Source organism: Marmota monax, unplaced genomic scaffold (assembly GCF_021218885.2).
Source record: "Marmota monax isolate L192 unplaced genomic scaffold, Marmota_monax_Labrador192_F-V1.1 WCK01_AAM20220418_F8-fsc00682, whole genome shotgun sequence".
Taxonomy (NCBI): Eukaryota; Metazoa; Chordata; class Mammalia; order Rodentia; family Sciuridae; genus Marmota; species Marmota monax.
This window is the reverse complement of record NW_026693998.1, coordinates 128938-148879: the sequence shown is the minus strand read 5'-3', so window position 1 is coordinate 148879 and position 19942 is coordinate 128938. Positions and strand designations below refer to the sequence as shown.

General features: G+C 32.5%; 1 protein-coding gene across 9 annotated transcripts in view; it reads right to left on the bottom strand.

Moving 5' to 3' along the window:
- Positions 1 to 19942, bottom strand: part of LOC124106418 (zinc finger protein OZF) — a 76591-nt gene that overhangs the window by 19510 nt on the left and 37139 nt on the right. For 7 of the 9 annotated variants that reach the window (XR_009228586.1, XM_046464017.2, XM_058585458.1 and 4 more), the window contains one exon: positions 3034 to 3160. The exons of the other annotated variants lie outside the window; for them this stretch is intronic. Coding sequence is in view for 6 of the 7 variants with exons in the window: in XM_046464017.2 (XP_046319973.1) it covers positions 3034 to 3160 (127 nt within the window). In the remaining variant the exon portion in view is untranslated. The remainder of the gene's footprint in view (positions 1 to 3033; positions 3161 to 19942) is intronic. 9 annotated transcript variants of the gene reach the window in all.

Genomic DNA, 19942 nt, shown 5'->3' with positions numbered 1-19942 from the left:
GGAAAGGGAGAGAGAAGGGAAATTGCATGGAAATGGAAGGAGACCCTCAGGGTTATACAAAAGTACATACAAGAGGAAGTGAGGGGAAAGGGAAAAATAATACAAGGGGGACAAATGAATGACAGTAGAGGGGGCAGAGAGAGAAGAGGGGAGGGGAGGGGAGGGGGGATAGTAGAGGATAGGAAAGGCAGCAGAACACAACAGACACTAGTATGGCAATATGTAAATCAATGGATGTGTAACTGATGTGATTCTGCAATCTGTATATGGGGTAAAAATGGGAGCTCATAACCCACTTGAATCAAAGGGTGAAATATGATATATCAAGAACTATGTAATGTTTTGAACAACCAACAATAAAAAATTAAAAAAAAAAAAAAGAGTCAATTACATTAAGAGTCAATCTTGCTGGGTGTGGTGGTGCATGCCTGTAATCCCAGTGGCTTAGGTGGGTGAGATAGGAGGACTGTGAGTCCAAAGCCAGCTTCAACCATAGTGAGGTGCTAAACAACTCAGTGAGACCTTGTTTCTAATTAAAGTACAAAATAGGGCTGGCAATATGCCTCAGTGTTTGAGTGCCCTCAAGTTGAATTCACTATACCACCAAAAAAAAAAAAAAAAAAAAAAAGAGAGAGAGAGAGAATCTTTTAAATAGTTTATGGAAATAAAATCCCAAAGGGACCAGGTAAAAAGAACAATAAAAAAATGTTAATAGTTATTAAATACTGGAATTTTTTTCTATTATAATTAGTTGGGACTCCAAAGGAAATTTGTAACCAAAAATTCGTCAATGTGACTTCAAAGCCAGATTTAGCAACTTAGCAAGACTCTGTTTCAAAAATAAAAATTAAAAAGGGCTGTGCATGTGGCTCAGTTGTTAAGCATCCATGATAGAAGAAAAAAGGCCCTATACCACACAAAGTGATTTAATAAGCTAAGAATAACACAAAACAACTATCAAACACTCAATATTATTTTAGCAAGAAAAAATAAATTACTTTAAAAGTTGTATGGAGTATCCAGGGTACATAAATAACTAACCATTCAAAATAAAGAAAATGTATCCTGATATAAAAATAATGAAAGCTACAATATTCAATAGTTTTATTTCAACATGAAGTTAGATGAGTAAGACATATGTAACAAAACTGAGAGTAATTAGCCCTCAATTTTAGGGCAAGCAAGAAGAAATGGTGTCTGAGATGGAAGGGTGACAGACACATGAGCACTTGTTTTGGGGATAAACAAATTTTATTTTTGTGTAAAAATAAACTTTCTAGAAATATGTTACAAAACAATTTGAATGTAAGACTGTAGGTTTAAGTATAAGTAAGTTAGTTAATGTTTTTTATCAAAATTAAAATTTGAAAAATATATAAAAGATAAACAGAATTGTGGAAATCTTTGTAAGCTACCTTTGAAATACTTAAGTTTTACTCCTACATAAAAGAACAAATTCATTTATGTAGAGATGATGAATATGCTAGTAATTCTAGCTGGGGGGAAGGCCGAGGCAGGGAAATGGAAATATAAAACCAGCTTCAGCAACTTTGCAAGAATCTGTTTCAAAATAAAACTATAAAACTGGAGATGTATCTCAGTATTATAGCAACCCTGATTTCAATCTGCAGTATCCATACACATTTATATGTATTTATATAATAAAATTTAGATAAATTATATGAATAGTCAAATAAACAAAGTAAACAAAGTACTATATATAAATCATAAACAAAACAGGGATAATATTTACACAAGTATGTAAAAGCATATATAACTTAATTGAAAATAGGCACATGGATTATGTGTATTTTAATTTTACTTAATATTGTCCTAAAGCAAGAAGTCATGAATATTTCTATTCAGTTATAACATATGGGTATAAAAATGAAAAAAAAAAATCACCAATGTGAGAAAATGTACTGAACAACACTGAAGCTACTTTAGAATGGAACTCAGAAACTGAGACAAAAGAATATAGAAAATTTAACCCACAAAATTTTTAATAACTATTTCTTAAAAAAAAAATCTCTTTAAATTACAATTCTCAGCTATACTTATATAGCCACAAGAAACAGGCATTGTGAATCATTGCTATTAATAAAATGGCAAAAATATTTCAAAGAAAATGCAGTATAAGCCTGTATAAAAAGCTCTGATAAAAAAATCTGAATAGATAAACTATATTAGAGAAACTGTTCTACAATATTATGTATTACAATGGATTAACTTAGAATTATTCAGACATATGCACAGATTTTCTAGTGACACCCCCTTGAAGATCAATAAACTTCCCCCACCCCAGGAAGATCAATAAACTTCTGTCAGATAATGCAAATCCTCAAGGGCATTAGGGAGTACTTTGTTAATTTTAATGTAGTGAGATTATTGGAGAACAAGAAGGAGCTTCTAGAATTAGGAAGCATGGTAAATACAGGGCAGGGTATGCTCTTAACTGATTGCAAAAAAATAAATAAATAAACCGAGGTTTGTATAAAGCATTTCTGTTGAATTTTGGCTTCTCAATTAACATTTTAAACTGTGGCTTCCTCTTTGACAGTTTATTATTTTTTTCATTGGTTTCTACCCACTTGGATATATCATTGGTGTCAATTTTTTTTCCAAATTCTACAGTTATTTCTTGGGACAGAACAGTGACCAAGGCAGACTTAAATACAGCAAGACGGCTTTATTGGAAAATGGAATATGACACATTTTGGTAATCTCATTGTAACTACTGATGGTTCTTAATGTTGTCCTCATTAGGGAGAAGCACTAATATACTTTGGAAGCATTCTCTAGATTGTGAGGACTGCTTTGAACTATCAAAACTGTAAAGAAAATATAGATTAAACATAGAAAAAAAACCTTTAGATAACATTTTCTTTTCTACACCAATGCCTGATCTTTATTTTAAAAAGAAGGATCTGAAATTTTATCATGTGGAATGCAAGCTGCCAAGATATATTCTACAAAGGAAGAAAAATACCTATTGATAATGAATTAGGGATTCAGAAGGAAATTTATGCTCACCCAGAAAGACCAGGCTTCTATAAATCTCTAACATCACATCTCTATATAAATTCTGCTGAGAAGGATTCAGGTATTTCCATTCCTCTTCAGAGAAATCAATGGCCACATCCCTAAATGTTAATGGTTCCTGAAATAAAAATGAATAAATACATATAACATCAACCTTATGATCATGGTTGGCAGAGTTTTAATTTGACTAAAGTTGTAATAAATTGACAGTTTTAACTTGTCACAAGTTGTAATAAATTGATGATTTTAATTTGACACAAGTTGTAATGAGAGTTAGAAGAACTGGCTCTAACACAGGAGAGTGACCTCAAAATTCAATATACTTTTCAACAGAGTGGTGTACTCTAATGTATTACCTATCTTTGAGGAAAGAAAATGCATTCAAAAGAGAATGAAATAAATACAAAATAAACAAGCAACAAAAATATCAGTGTATATACTACACTTCCATGAAATAAAATGCAAAATTAAGGCAAACATCAGAATATATATCTTAATTGTTATGTTTATATTTTATAAGATAAATTATGCATATTTCTCAGAAGAGAATTTTATATTGAGTTAGAAGAGTGCTTCTCAATTTTAATGTGTACAACCATGAATTGAAAAATTTATTAAAGAACAGACTGTGATTCTGTATTTCTGGGGTGCAGTCTAGTTTGAATATGCATCAAGCTCTCTAGTGATGCAAATGCCAATGGTCCAAAGAAAGCTGATGAATATTACTGAAGTAGAACACTAAAGAAAAAATATTGCTCATAAATTCAAATTTTTAAAGAATTTATGCATTTTATTATTATAGCATGTTGCAATAAGAATTATTTCTGCATTCAAATATACAAATAACAATACAAGAGTTTTTCATACCTTCATGCATAAAACTCAAAATAATCAATGAAGCACATGCCTGTAATTCCAACATGGGAGGATGAAGCACAAAGATGGCAAGTTCAAAGCCATCCTCGCCAACTTAGTGAAGCATTAAGTAACTCAGAGAGATCCTGTCTCTAGATAAAATATAAAAAAGGGCTGAGGATATGACTTAATATTTAAGCATCCCTGGTTCAATCCCTGGTAAGAAAAAAAAAAATCTATGAAACCAGGAATACTTTTAATTTTTGAGGACATTTTTTTCAAACCTCCAGTATACGGTAGTTCCTTGGGTTTGCCCAAGTTTATCTGACCTATAATTTATCAAAAAAGTAATACAAAGGTTAAAATAAAGTGTGAAATTAAAAGAAATTTCAGAGCAGGATGGTCAGTTATTTTAACTAAGAAAGGAAATGGATACACGTAAAAAAAAAAAAAAAAGCAGGAAATCAGATTGATTGAACTGATTAAACACATGAGGCAAATGACTGCCACACTGCAAGTGTGTATCTGAGCATTCTGGTTCCCATGACCTCAGAAAATGAAATGAAACCTCCATTCCTATCAGAGGTGAGAAAACATGTCTTCCTCCCCAAATCCCCTTCTTTGAACCAAATTTTAAAAAAATAATTTGTATTAGACACAGCAGGGTGCTATGAGATGAGAGTCCCCAATGGCAGGCAAAGTATCCCAACTGCTGCCTGGTAAGATTCAACTCCTTCCAGATATTAAACTATAAACAATGTGTGATGTGAACCCAAGGGAAAGGACTCTCATGTCTTTAGATCTGTTTATGACTTGACACTAAAATTCAGATGTGAAAGAAGAGATTAAAATTTCTTACTTTGCCATTGGGCCTTCACCCTAGATGTGTGCTATGGTTGTCTATTTTTTTTTTTTGTTGTTGTTGTTGTTGTTGTTGCTGTTTGTTTGGTTTGTTTTGTTTTGGTATAGAGTATGATGTGAGTTTAAATACCAGTAACATATTTTCATGTATATATGCATGTCTACATAATTAAAAATCATTTAATAGGACTTTCAACATTAAATCAGGAAAAATAAAATTAGTATTTCTTGCATTCCAATTTCTACTCAGATAATTTGAAATCAGCATGTATTAAATTCTGGCACCCTTTTTCCATTGGGTATATTTGTTGATGAGCTATCAAATATTAGAATTTATCCCAAACAGAATAATTCAGGATTAAAATGGGTAAGCACAATTTAGACTGGGTTTAGCTGGGCTATACTGATTTCATCTAGGCTCCTTTAGGCATATACTCTGCTACTTAATATGGTAGCCCTGTGGTCCACTGTGGCATTTTCATTCTCATTCACGTGACATCTTCTCCTTCTTAAGCCTAATCTGAGCTTCTTCACCTTGAGATGTTAGGCTTTACAATAAATAATCAGGGAGAATTCAAGACATTTTAGGCATAGGCATTATACCAGCACATTTACATACTCGCTCTATTTTGCTGGCTGAAATATATAAGCCATTCTAGATTTAAGTCTTGGCAAACATATACTTGTCAATAAGAACAAATACTAAAGAACACTGTCAATGGCCTGGATACAGGGGATAATGAAAAACTGGAGTTTTTGCAGTTCATATCCTTTTTCCTTTCCTTTTCTTTTTTTTTCTTAGAGAGAGAGAGAGAGAGAGAGAGAGAGAGAGAGAGAATTTTTAATATTCATTTTTTAGTTTTCGGCGGACACGATATCTTTATTTGTATGTGGTGCTGAGGATGGAACCTGGGCCGCACACATGCCAGGCGAGCGCACTACCTCTTGAGCCACATCCCCAGCCCTTTCCTTTTCTTTCAGATGACATTTATGTAACTATTCTCAATTCATAAAATTTTATAAGACCATATGTTCTAAGAAGCTAGCCAGGTTTGAGATTCAGAATCACTACAGCCTGACTCAAAAACTCAAAGATTTTGCTAGGCCACAATAATCATGCAACTTTTCTAGGAATTTGTGGAACTGAAGAACGACAACTTTGTAATAGAAGCACAATTCTTTTTAGCTTCACATCCTTTACTAGTTTTTACTATTAAAAAACTTTCAAGAGAACACTGAAGACTCTTTTAAAATATGGAAAAGTTTAGGTAAATAGATTTGGGCTATGTTTAGGAAATGAAGGTAAATGATTCATTTGTTTATTTCTCATTATGGAATAATAGTTAAAATGTACATAACACACATAATATATCTGCATCTTCTTTCATTCTTTTTTTTTTACTTGCAGTCTACTTATAATTTTTAAACTATGCTAAACCTAGAAATTCTTTGTATGGAATAATTTCTTAGTATGAAAACAAGAGATCAAGATAGATCTACTGAGAAGAAATTTCCTCCATCAGCCGTTTGTTTTAACAGCTGGGTATGTAAGAAAATCATCCTTTTATTTATTTATTTATTTTCCAAAATGAAAACCCCCTTTTTTTAAGAACCACCACCTAAAAAGGCTAAAATGCGCAAATTTTCAACTGTGAACTAATGGTTCTCAGTCTGGTTGAAGTGTACAGTCATCTGAAAGGCTCTTCAAATTCCCCCAATCCAAATTTCATTAAAATAATTTAATCTCTATTCCTGGAGAGAGGGACTTAGGATTCAGTGGGGTTTTTTTTGTTTGTTTGTTTTATTTTAATTTGGAAGAAATTAGCATGTGTAGCAAAACTAAAATCCAATTCTTTGAACGAACATCTTTTAATGAATGTGTTGCAAATACATGTAAGATACTTGGTCATGACTTTGGCCTTTCAGACTCACCCAATTTGTTAGTCATGGTTTTCTAACTTTAAAATGTACCTGTGATATTCAACTAATAAAAAGAAAAATCTTATTTCGAATGAAAGTTCTGGAGATTTTTGTTGATAAGTAATTGGTATTTAAAATTTATGCCTGAGGTGAGGCAGCACATTATGGCAGGAGAACATGGAAAGACTAAATTTAAATACCACAAGGGATCCACAATTTCCTTCAAGTCCTTACTCTACAATGAACTAAACAACACTCATCTATGCCTTACCTGTAAATTTCCACCACATCCAACACCCTGTGGACCAAGCTATAATACATGAACCATTAGGGGTCAGTTATCCAAACCAAATGATCTTCATTTTATAACTGATATCCTTTGCATAAATTGATCTTTGATAGCCATTTTTTTTCTCATTAAACCCAGTTAAAACTTATTGAGGCTGAGCACAGAGGCATATGCCTGTAATCCCATGGCTAGGGAGGATCATGATTTGAAAGCCAGCCTCAGCAACAGGGAAGCACTAAGCAACCTGGTGAGACCCTGTACCTAAATAAAATAAAAAATAAGGCTGGGGATGTTACTCAAAGGTTAAGTGCATTGAGTTCAATCACTGGTACCAAAAGATATGTGTTTAGGCAGGGTGAGAATACACCATGCACAGGATGCAGTCCTTAATGCCTTTCATGAACAATATCATTGCAGAAAAGAATTTTATTGGGGAAAATTATTACAGAACGTGTTTTAAGTGATGTGTTATGATGCATGCCAGTAATTCTGGAAACTGAGAAGGCTGATACAGGAGAACTGAAAGTTCAAGACAGGCTTGGTAACTTAATGAGACCCTGTCTCAAAATAAAATGAATAAATAAGTAAATAAAGCTATAACTCGGTGGTTAAAGCACCACTTGATTCCATTTCCAGTATGGAGAAGAATAAACAAACAAACAAACAAATAAATAAATAATAATAGAATGCTTACCAAATTGTGAGTGAAATAAAAAGACTTACATCTAAGTGTTAAAACACGGATAAATGCCTGGGAATATTAAAATATTAAAATCTAAAGTATGGGCTGGGGTTCTGGCTCAGTGGTAGAGTGCTTGCCTAACATGTGTGAGGCACTGGGTTCGATCCTCAGCACCAAATAAGAATAAATATATACAACTTGAGATTTGAACCAAATCACAAATTGTTGCTGTTATTCTGATATACCTAATTATTTCACAAATATAATGTTCAAAATTTTCACTGAAATATGACATACATATAAAAAACATACAAAGCATTTATGTAAAGGTTCAGAAATTATCTAAAATTAGACATATTTTGAAAAGACAGAATAAATCACTTTCTCCATCTATGATATCCAAAATCAAACAGGATCTTAAGAACCAGCACAGAAATGTTTTCTCACATAAATATAAAATGTATATAAATAAAGTTATTGTTATAACAGTTATCTAGATTCAACATCTGCTTATTACAATGACATATTTATTTCTTCTATGCTTCTAATCATTCCCCAACCTAGACCAGTCCCACTCCTTGTATATTCATTCTTTGGTGAGATCATATGTACATATCTTGAATGTCACAGATATCAACTGTACAGTTTTGACAAACACATTAATAAAAACCTTCACTGCTTTTTAGCACAGAATATTTACATCATCCCAAGAAAACTATATTCCTTCCCACAAAACTTTTTGTTCCCTAGAAGCAAGTTACTATAGTGAATATTTTACCATACCTTCATTCTGCCTGAAACCATGTAGTATAATTTTAAATCCAGCTGCTAAATTATATTTATCTATAAGAATCAATCAGGGTGTGTGTTTCAATAATGTGTTCCTTTGTATTGATTACTACTATTATATTTTATGGATGCACTATAAATTGTTCATTTCAACATTCAAGAACATTTGAACTATTTCTTATTTTGGACCATTAGGACTACAGGGCCTATGAAACTTCTTAAACAAATAACTATCCTACTCAGTTCATTCTTTACTAGTCTTTCAATGACACTCTATTCTATTTTTAGTTGTTGCTATGAGGATTATAATTTGCATCTTAACATTTCAATTTGATTAGAGTCAATATTATATGAGTTTTCTAAATACAAAAAATAAAAAAAACTTACCACAGACTGTTTATTTTCTTGTATCCTTTGTGCAACTACTATAAATGTCTACATTTATCTATACATTGTAAGTCCCAAAATATACTCTAAAATTTGTGTTCAAATTAATCATAGGTTATAAAAAAAAAAAAATCCTAAGAGAAGGGCTAGGGTTGTGGCTCAGTGGTAGAACACTTGCCTAGCATGCATGAGGCACTGGGTTTGATCCCCGGCACCACATGGAAATAAACAAAATAAAGGTATTTTGTCCATCTGCAACTAAAATATATATTTAAAAAAATCTAAGAGATAAAAGTATTAATCATAAGATTGCTAATATATGTCAGGCATGGTGGCACATGTGTAAGATCCCAGTGACTAAGAAGGGAGGAGGATTATTAGTATAAACCCAGCCTCAGTAACTTTGTGAAACACTAAGAAACTCAGCAAACCCTATCTTTAATAAAAATATAAAAAGGGCTGGGGATGTGGCATAGTGGTTAAGCATCCCTTGGTTCAATCCTTGGTATCAAAAAAGAAAAAAAAAATGCTAACATATTATAAAACTTAGGCAGGGAAGTAAAACTGTGACAATGATATGCCAGGAACGAATTTAATAAATAATACTGAGAAATAACTATAAAAATGTATTAGTGATGTTTTTGCTACAATATTAGATGGGTACTTTTGGGAAGATTTTCTATCCTATATGCCACATATTCCTTAGAATAAATTTTAAATATCATTATTTACAGGGTTAGAAACCATTTAAACAGAGGGATATATTATTTATTATACTGACTGTATTATGTTCTACTGAATATTTTGGTTACATCTTTTTAAAGTTACAGGAAAATTTTACTGTGGTTTCAATGTCACTGAACACTACATAGTAAAAAGTGCAGAGATCCATGAATACCCATGGTGACAATACTCAGACAAATTAGAAATGAAAAACAGTTCTATCTGGACATAGACAAATTAAGACTTGTTTCAAGTTTTTATCTACACAAATGACAGCTCACCTTAGAGATCATTCAAGTAGAAACTCACCACCTTATTCAATTGGCCACAGACCAAGAACACACACTTGGGTGGCTTTTTCATTCCTTCCCATTTTTCCTACTTTTACACAGTTCATTTTTTTGTGACCTTGAAAATATCCACTTTTCAAACTGTTATTTCTCATTTGGGAAAAGAAAAAAATTAAGACAGCAAGAGATATAAGAAAGCTACAGTACCCCTTACTTTGACCAAGTTAAAAACATTGGAGGAAATCTCAAATAGCAGTACCTACAATTTAGAAACAAAAAGACAAAACCACCAAAACATACAAACACTTTCACTCATAATAAGAGGTGAAATAAACATAATCCAGCAAATTTTATGTTCTCGATCAAGTAGAACATGAAGCCAAAAAGAAATATGCCAATCTAAAATAAATAAATAAATAAAAGTCTGATAAATTTCAATCAGGTCAGTCCTACTCTTTTGCTCATTTCAAATAATAAAATGTATTCCACTTAGTTTTAGAAAAAAAGATTTCATAAAAACCTACCACCTTAGCATGATTCAGTTCGGTCATATGGTCAATTTAACTTACAAAACAACAACAACAACAACAACAAAAAGGCTGGATTCTTATTGCTACTAAATAACAGCTTAAAACAATAGAAACACATTCTTACATAATTATAGATGTTTTCATTATCATGACAAAGGATTAATATAAAAGTATTAGCAAAACCACACTCCCTCCAGAGGCTCTTAAAAAGAATTATTCTATCTTCTGGTGGCTGCTGGTATTCCTTGCCTTGTGATCACAACTGTTTCTCTTCTAATGGTGATATAGCTTTCAAAAGCATAATGATAGACAAATTAACTTTTTATAGAACATGGTGATATTGCAACAGATTGTAAGTTCCAAACACCACAGAATCTGAGAACCATAGCACAAAAGATGGCCAATCCTCCAGTGAGCTTATCCTTACACACTGTATTTGACAGAATTACAGAAAAGGAAATTTCATCCACAGAAGAATAAAGAAATAGAAGGGACCCTGGGCCAGATGAATAAAGGTTAAAGATTCACAAATGTGAGATGGATAAAGAATGGCATCATGCACTGTCTCCAAAATCCTGAAGAGACAAAATTCATGGACAACCAAATGTAAGCAAGCTCATTAGACAGAGTCAAACCCAGCTGCAAGCCATGTCCAGAGAGCAGGTCTTATCAGTTTTGCTTCAAACTGTGAAAACTATCCAAAGACCATGGAGCTTTGGATTTTTCCAACTAATACTTCATTCAACCTTTGTGCATACCCTAGGTCATCCTCTTTCAATACATATGGTTGTGCTTATCTGAATACTGTGAATGGGGAATCTACAAATGTCAGTTATCTCATTTATTCAATTTCTAAGATATTTCCCTGTACGTTTTATGTACGGATATCTTTGAAGGCCACTTTTTAAAATTTTACATCAATGTACATCCAGTGATCAAAGGTAGATCATGAAGTGGGAAACTACATATGTAGCAAAAGGTATACAAGGCAGAATCAATGAGGTGTTATATTATTGAGAAAAAAGGACATATCAAAGGAGTAAAGCACGGTCAATGTGTTTCTAAATCCACTTCACATGAGTAAATATTTAACTGCCACATAAATATATAAATAGGAGTATAAATCAATACAATTTAGATAAGTTAATACTAAAGGCAGTACACTGTTGCATGCTCATCAGGAAGAAAAACAGCATATAAAAAGGCAAAATGTCTCAATTTTTAAAAAGGTTAAAAACTACAAACATATTTAGTGAATGGATTGTCAAAATCTTCTGTAGGCTATGCAAAATTCTTTAGCCACTTTGAAAATTGGTTTTGTACTATGTACTTACTTATACCTTATAAGCCATCAATTCTAATCTTTGATAGAATAGACATATACCATAATATTCTTAGAATGCTCCAACAGGTAGCTGCCACTGCTGCTTTTACCACCAAACTAGACTGCATTTGCCACCACCTTCCAAAATACAGGCCTCCTACCTCAAGGTTCTGGTACCTAAGATTCCCACAAGCCTATGCTCAGTCCCATAACAATGTCAGTGAAAAGCATAGAAAAAAGTGGCATACTTGAAAATCAAAAATCTGAAGGACACAGTGGAAGAATAGGCAAAATGGACAAAGTAGAAGAAAAACTGGTGAAGGAGAAGGAGAATGGATCTGAGGAGGAAGAAAAAACTGCTAAAAGAAATATAAGATGCAGAGATGAGATAAAGATGGATCCCAAGTGAGAGAAGATAGGAAATATTGTGGCAGCATAACACTTACACCACTGGTCTCATATTTAGAAATCCCTAAGAACCAAAAGTTAATGGTACAAACAAGTATGCCACACATTTGGCTCTCTACTCTTAGAGCTCTACCAGAGATGCCACACTTTTTGTTTTTATTCTCCCAAGCCTTGTAATTTCTTTCTCTCTAGCCACTGCTCATAACTTAAACCTGTTGTTGTTCTACTTTCTGACCTGTTCTATCTGAGCTCTCCAGCTTGTTACCAGTAACACATATCCACTCTTTTTTCTTTCTTTACCTTTTTTCTCAGGTAACCTCTCATAAGTGCACTCTTAATACATCAACCCTGACATTCTGAACTATCCCTTTTTATTGTGAGCTATCTTCATTCTGATGCCTCAAATTTGCTTCACCAGCAAAGCATCAGGCAAGACTAGGGTCAGGTTTGGTTTCCCAAATAATGAGCTACTTTATTTTACCATCCCCCTTTTTTGTATAAATAAATAAATAAACAAACCCACTTCTGTCTTTTTGTTTTATTTTAAAAGAAATAATACTTTAAACAGAACAGTTGTAGTTACCACTAGGGAGACAGGAGGCTAGTGCACTTTTCTGTAGCATCATTAATGTTCTATCTCTTGATAAAATTAGTAGTTATATAGTATATTCCCTTTGTAATAATTCATTGATCTGTATAGTTTTAATTCTGGTCCAGTATTAACATTGGTAAATAAGATCAAATTCATTAAATAAAAGGTGGTATAAAAGAGCAGAAGATAGAGACATTAAAATGGTACTAGAAAATACTTTGGGGCAATGGATATATTAATTGATTATTGAGCTAGTTTATGGATGTGTTCATATGTCAAAAGATAAAATTATGCACCTTAAATATGCATAGTAATTATATCACTAAATCTGAAAATGTGTTATGTGTTTAAGTTGAAGTTAAAAAGAAACCATAAACTATTAAATGATAAATTTAGAATGAAAATAAACTCTTCTGATAGCTAATATCTCTATTAATAAGTGAGAATAATTTTCAGTAACTTGAATGAACAATATCTTCATCCTTAAAAATACATTAATTAGAGATAAAGATATAGTTCAGTTGATAGAGTGCTTGCCTTTCATGCTCAAGGCCTTGGGTTCAATACCCAGCACCTCAAACACACAAAAAATACTTTACCTAACTGATCATGGTGGCATAAATTTATAATTCCATTGGCTTAGGAAGTTCAAAGACAACCTCAGCAACTCTGTGAGGTCATAAGCAACCCCAAGGCATTCTGTTTCTAAAGAAACATTAAAAAGGGTTAAGAATGTGGATCAGTGGAGAAGTGTCCCTGGGTTCAATCAGGTTAAAAAAACAAAACTCTCCCTTTTTTTTTTCATTAAAAATTTCATGTTTGTATTATTCTAACTGGTTGTTTTTGTTTGTCTCATAAAATTAAGTAAAAAAAAAACTTTCTATTGAGACATAGAGTATGTCAGTGATATTGACATATCCTATCACCTTAAGCATGATGATTATTTGAATATTCAGTTAGTGTATATGAAAATAAGATCTACCAATAGAACAACGGAAGTAAAGTGAAAGTATAAAAGTAAACCTCACACTTTTGGTCAATTTAATTTTAACAAGTTTGTCAGAGAAATTAAATGAAGAATAAGTAGATTCTTGCACAAGAATAATAAGTAGACTCTTCCACAATAATAATAATTAGTCTCTTCCACAAGATTGGTATAATTGCAAATTCATGTATAAATAAGTGATATTAGTTTTACATGAAATTATGTACAATAGTTAACATGAAATGAATATTACACAATAATATGAGAGCTAAAGCTGTAAATATTACGAAGAAAACTATAACACATTTATGAATAAGATTTACCAGTGGATTCTTAGTTATGCTTCAAAACATAGAAAAATTCATACCTAATGCTTTATTGTATAAACAAGCAGCAAGAATTTATTTAAAGGTGAGTAAAAGATTCAGAGCCATAGATGGTGCTTTAGAGGGTCCCAAAAACCTAGGTTGGTGGTTCTGACACCACTTTACCATTGAAGCATCTGGATTACATTCCAAGTTGGACATTAGTACTATTCTTGCAGTGAAAGTGATTTGTTGGTTATGAACATCATTCTTTCCCTGCCTCCAATAGTCTTGGAAATGTGAGGAATGGATGATATGTTTAGAATCATAATTTTCAACACACTTAGCATAGACCCATTTGATAACAGAAGACACTGATATTCTGAAAACAAGGAAAAAGATACCTCATCAAGCCCTAAAGAGCAGACAAAATAAATCCTTGAGGAAACAAACAAACAAACAAACAAACAACAGCAGTCATTCATTAAATTGGTTTAAAAAATATTTTAGTTGGTAATGGAATGCATTATTACATTAGGAAAGAGTGATGTAAATGTGATTTTAATTTTTACATCTGTGACTGATTGCTTTAAAGAGAATATAAAAAGCTGGGTACAAGTGGTACATGCCTGTAATCCTAGAGTCTTGGGAGGCTGTGGGTGGAGGGTCACTAGTTCAAAGCCAACCAGCCTCAGCAGCTTAGTGAGGCTCTAAGAAACTAAAAAAATATTTTTTTTTTAATGTGGTGAAGATGTGTCTTAGTGGCAAAGCATTCCTGGGTTCAATTTGTAATGAGAGAGAGAGAGAGAGAGAGAGAGAGAGAGAGAGAATAAAAGATAAAAAAGGTAATCAGTGACACTGTCAGTGTCAAGAATGTAAACAATTTAAAATCAGTAGTGAATCTATGGAAAACTCATCGAGGTTTATTAACTGATGTTTGGAAAGTTAGTCTGCTCTCTAACATAGAAAAGGGAGATGCCTAATTTAAGGTGTCTCCTAAGACACAGAAGTTTCAACACTGGTTATATTTGACCTAGAGGTCCACTTTAGTGGTTGATTGGGGTTATGCTAAAGTGATAGATTCTTGAGCTGTTTGAAATGATATGTTTCCATCAAATCTTCATAAACCAGGATTAAGACTTAATAAAGCAGGAATGTAAAAATCAATGACACCTAAAGCAAAAGTGAACGAATAAAGAAAAAAATGGAATGAATGAATGAATAACAAACTGGAATTGTCAAAGATAGCTTGTAGCCATGCAAAAGTGTAAAGGTACTTGGAAATGGTGTTTTACTACCTATTGAGGCATACCATATGAAGTATAAATTCTATTCCTAGGTGTGAAGAGATAAACAAAGAACCCATTCACCTGGCTGTCTCAATTGGGAACTGTGCCACAGTTACATTTTTCTTTCTCCCTAAATCTTATTTCTACATCCAAAGACACTGCTACTCTACCCTCATGCTGCCATTTTAGATTCATTGCATCTGAACTCCTCTACTGCTCGTTTTTCCTTTTTTCCTTCATTGCGCTTTTCCTCCTTGCCAACATGTATTCCACCAATATTTTTTTTATCAATAGTAGCACCTACATACTCACTATCCACTAGTCTTGCATCCTGCTCCATCCATTTCCTGTCTTGTGCATGGATCAGTTTGAGATCCCCTCCACTCAGACATTAATAGTCCAGAGTGGTCAGGGTTGGGGGTTAAATATGCAGAATATTATAAGTCCATTACATAATAATAAAGCTATAAAATAATAATCCATCTAAAGCTGAGGTTAAAAGTAAATCTACACACTTCACTAGTTAAACTAAAGCATCTAAAGTCATAAATTTCAATAATTTGGAAAAGGCAATTCTGTAAAAAAGAGAGTAAAGAACAGAGCATCCTAAGTTAAAGTGAAAATTTTCAAGACATACAAAATGTACATATACACAGAGTGTCATAGGTTGGTGCTTCTGAAGACAAATTAAATTGAAACAGATATGGTAAATTTGAGATGTAGCTATCAAATTTTAATTGCACATAATGGTAATATATATGTATCTGTACAAAATGTGCCTCATTTAATGATGGGTATACATTGCAAGAATGCTATAGTGAATACTGATAATTTTTGTATTACAAAAAGCTTAGGCTGTATATTATAGTTACTTGACATTCATCACTGACCCACAGATAATTTTACCACACATTGCTGTATACTATGAAATTATAGAAATAAGTATATACCTCATAATAATATGAATAAATAGACCTGTATAAGTAACACAGAACATTTATATATTTAAAAAAAAAAAAAAACACTTGCCATTTAGACAAACTATAGAGCTGTGTGGAAATAGAATAATTTGATTTTTGAATATTTCTTCTACCAAAACTGGTTATTCAAGTTTCTTCCTTTTCACTTGGTACCTCTATTATTTTCTTTTTATTAAAAGTGCTTAATTATATGTGAGGTTATTAGTTGTCCCACCTTGTCACTTCTCTTTGTACCTTTTAATAGTATCATTTAGGAATACAATTTTTATTTTAATGCTGCCCAATTTATAAATTGGAAAGAATGACATTCTTTCCAAAGAACAGTGCTGGGACAACGGAATATTTGTGGAAAATATTATTATATGCTTTTTTTTTCTTTTTGACCAGGGATTGAACTCAGGAGCACTCATCACCTAAGCCACATCCCCAGACCTATTTTATATTTTATTTAGAGACAGGGTCTTTGTGAGTTGCTCAATACTTTACCATTGCTGAGGCTGGCTTTGAACTCTGGATCTTCAAGTTTCAGCCCCCCAAGCTTATGGGATTACAAGTGTGCACCACCATATACAGCTATATATTTTCTTAACATCAGATATTAATTATTTTTAGAAATAATATATTCTTCAATGTGAAGACAGAATATAGTTGGAAATGGTATTATACTTGTAATTCAAAAGACTTGGGAGGCAGAGACTGAAGGCTCAGGAGTTTAAAGACAGCCTCAACAACTTTGCAAGGCCCTAAGCACCTTGAGGAAATTTCTGTATCAAAAACAAACAAACAAACAAACAAACAACAACCAAAAAAAAACATTAAATGGTCTGGGGATATGGCTGTGTCTTAAGGGTATATCACCCCTAGGTTCAAACCCTGATATCTATCTGTCAAAAGTTACATAACAAGGAATTTATGATAGGTGCATTTGTACATACCTTTTACCCCAATAGCTCTGAAGGCTGAGGCAGGAGAATTTTGAGTTCAATGGCAGTCTAAGCAAGATGCGTTGCTAAGCAACTCAGAAACACTTCCTCTTTAAAAAAAAATTGTATAAAAAAGGGCTGGGGATATTGCTCAGTGGTAATATTTCACTGAGATAAATCCTCAGCACCAAAAAAAGGGACCTCATAGTAAAAATGTCATAGTATATGCATCTAATGCCATTTTTGAGAGATTGATACAGGGGGACTGAAATTTCAAGGTCAACCTTGAAACTTGTTTCTACATAAGATTAACAAAATGGCTGGAAATGTAGATCAGTGAAATGGCACCCTCAGTTTAAATCTCAAGAACCACAAGCACAGTAGTTATTTACTTTGAAAAAGTTACACAAATATATTAAAAATTATAAATTGGGCAACACTAAAATAAAAAAAATATTCATAAATTATACTATTAAAAAGTACAAAGAGAAGTGACAAGGTGGAACAATTAATAATCTCACATATAATTAAACACTTTTAATAAAAGAAAATAATAAAGGCACCAAGTGAAAAGAAGGCAAGAGACTTGAATAACCAGTTTTGGTAGAAGAAATATTCAAAAATCAAAACTCTCAACATCTTAGGGAAATAGAAAACAATATCAGATACAAAATTTACATAGTATTGATGATGACACGAAACAAATTATCATGAATAAAGGTGAAACGTAAATTTCTATTATATATTTGTGAAAATTGTTTATTTAATATGTATGATATAGGTTGGGGTTTTGGCTCAGTGGTAGAGCACTTGCCAAGCATGTGTGAGGCACTGGGTTTCATTCTCATATAAAATATAAATATATGAGAATATAAATAAATGAATACAATAAAAGGTTCAGCAATGTCAAATACATATATATATATATATATATATATATATATACACTTACATACATATACACACATATATATATGGACTATGCTACTGGTTTAGGAATATCATATATATATATATATATATATATATATATATATATATATAGAGAGAGAGAGAGAGAGAGAGAGAGAGAGAGAGAGATAGCAAAATGTAAGGTACTCGGTTCCAACTTTAGCAACACGATAAAAGGCCAATATTAAGGGGGAATGATGTTGAAAATAATACAGAATACTAAAATTATGGACTCTCCCTGTGTCTATAAATATAGTTAATAAAAAGCTATTCATGTTATCAGTGTTTCTTTGACAATGTCATAAATGCATAGAGAGACTTAGAGATGACTATATATATGATACTCCTCAACCAGTAGCATAGGTTATAGAAATTACTGTACTTTTGAGCCAAATTTCTACTACATGGACCTAAATTTCTACAACATGGACCAACATAACTGTAGCCTTATGCTGTCATATAACTGCTACAGTTACGTTGGTCCATGTAGTAGAAATTTGGGTGATAGGAGGAAAGTGGAGGTACATTCAAAATGAAATAAATACTCAATATTGAAAAAAATTGGATTCTAGGGACCAGACATGTTTTTAGTTTCATTACACCTAGTTTAACAGAATAAAATATCACATGAATATAGAATTGATATCTGTGTAACACATAACAGGCATAGAGGCTTTCCAAAAAATATGTAGAACTTATCACAAAATAAAAATTAACAGAGAACATAAAATACTTCATTATACACACCATATGTGAATAAAATTCATAAAGTTTCAAAGACAACCATTTACCTCAGTTTAATGTATAATATTCCTGCATAGAAATTTTAGCATGCTAAAATATTTTTTTCCACAATTTTTTTAACTCGGGAAGTAATATATGTAAAATACCCTCAAACCTCTAATTTAGAAGGCCAAACACAGTAGTTATTTTTATGTGACATTTATATGTATTTTGAAACTATACGGCAATACTACAAACCAATGCATCATAACATGAACCAAATCTGAATCCATATGTATGTCAATTTTTGATATTTGAGCAATAAAAAAGCCTACATAAAAGCAACCATATGAAAAATATAGTGGGGAAACTATCCAATCTAAACTTACAATTTGGAACTAGTAGCACAGTTCACTGGTAGAGTGTGTGTGCAGAATATGCAAGGTACTTGGTTCCAACCTTAGCAACACAATAAAAGGGGAGATGATGTTGAAGATAATGCAGAATACTAACATTCTGGACTATCTCTCCATCTATAAATATAGTTAATATAAAGCTACTCATGAGTGTTTCTTTGACAAACTTATAAATAAGTATAGAGACTTAGTTAGATACATTTGACAATTTAGAAAATAGTTACCTTCCATCAGCAGAAAAAAATGGGGTACACTTGTCATTAGTCCTGTCTTGAGCAAAGTACCACATTTGGAACCAAATCCCTATGGCCTAACATCACCCACAGTAAACAAAAATGTGGGAGAAGTGATACACAAGTATCTACACCACAGAAATGTGGTGATTTTTAGGGACCATGAAAGTCTTTGCAAGTGTTCCATCAGTTGGGATCAAGGCAGAGAAATAGTCAAATATCAAGGCTTTCCGTTTACCTGAAGAAGATATTTGCCAGAATATTTTCCCAGCTGCTGTTGCTGGCAAATGAGCTTCTCACTAGCTTGTAGTATGGATGTAATAGACAGAAATACAGTAAACCACTAATATATTGAGTGAGATGTTACCAATTCCTGAGTACCGTCCCACATCTGCTCACCCCAGTAATAAAGCCAGAACTACCAATTGCTCCTAGAAGGAGTTTC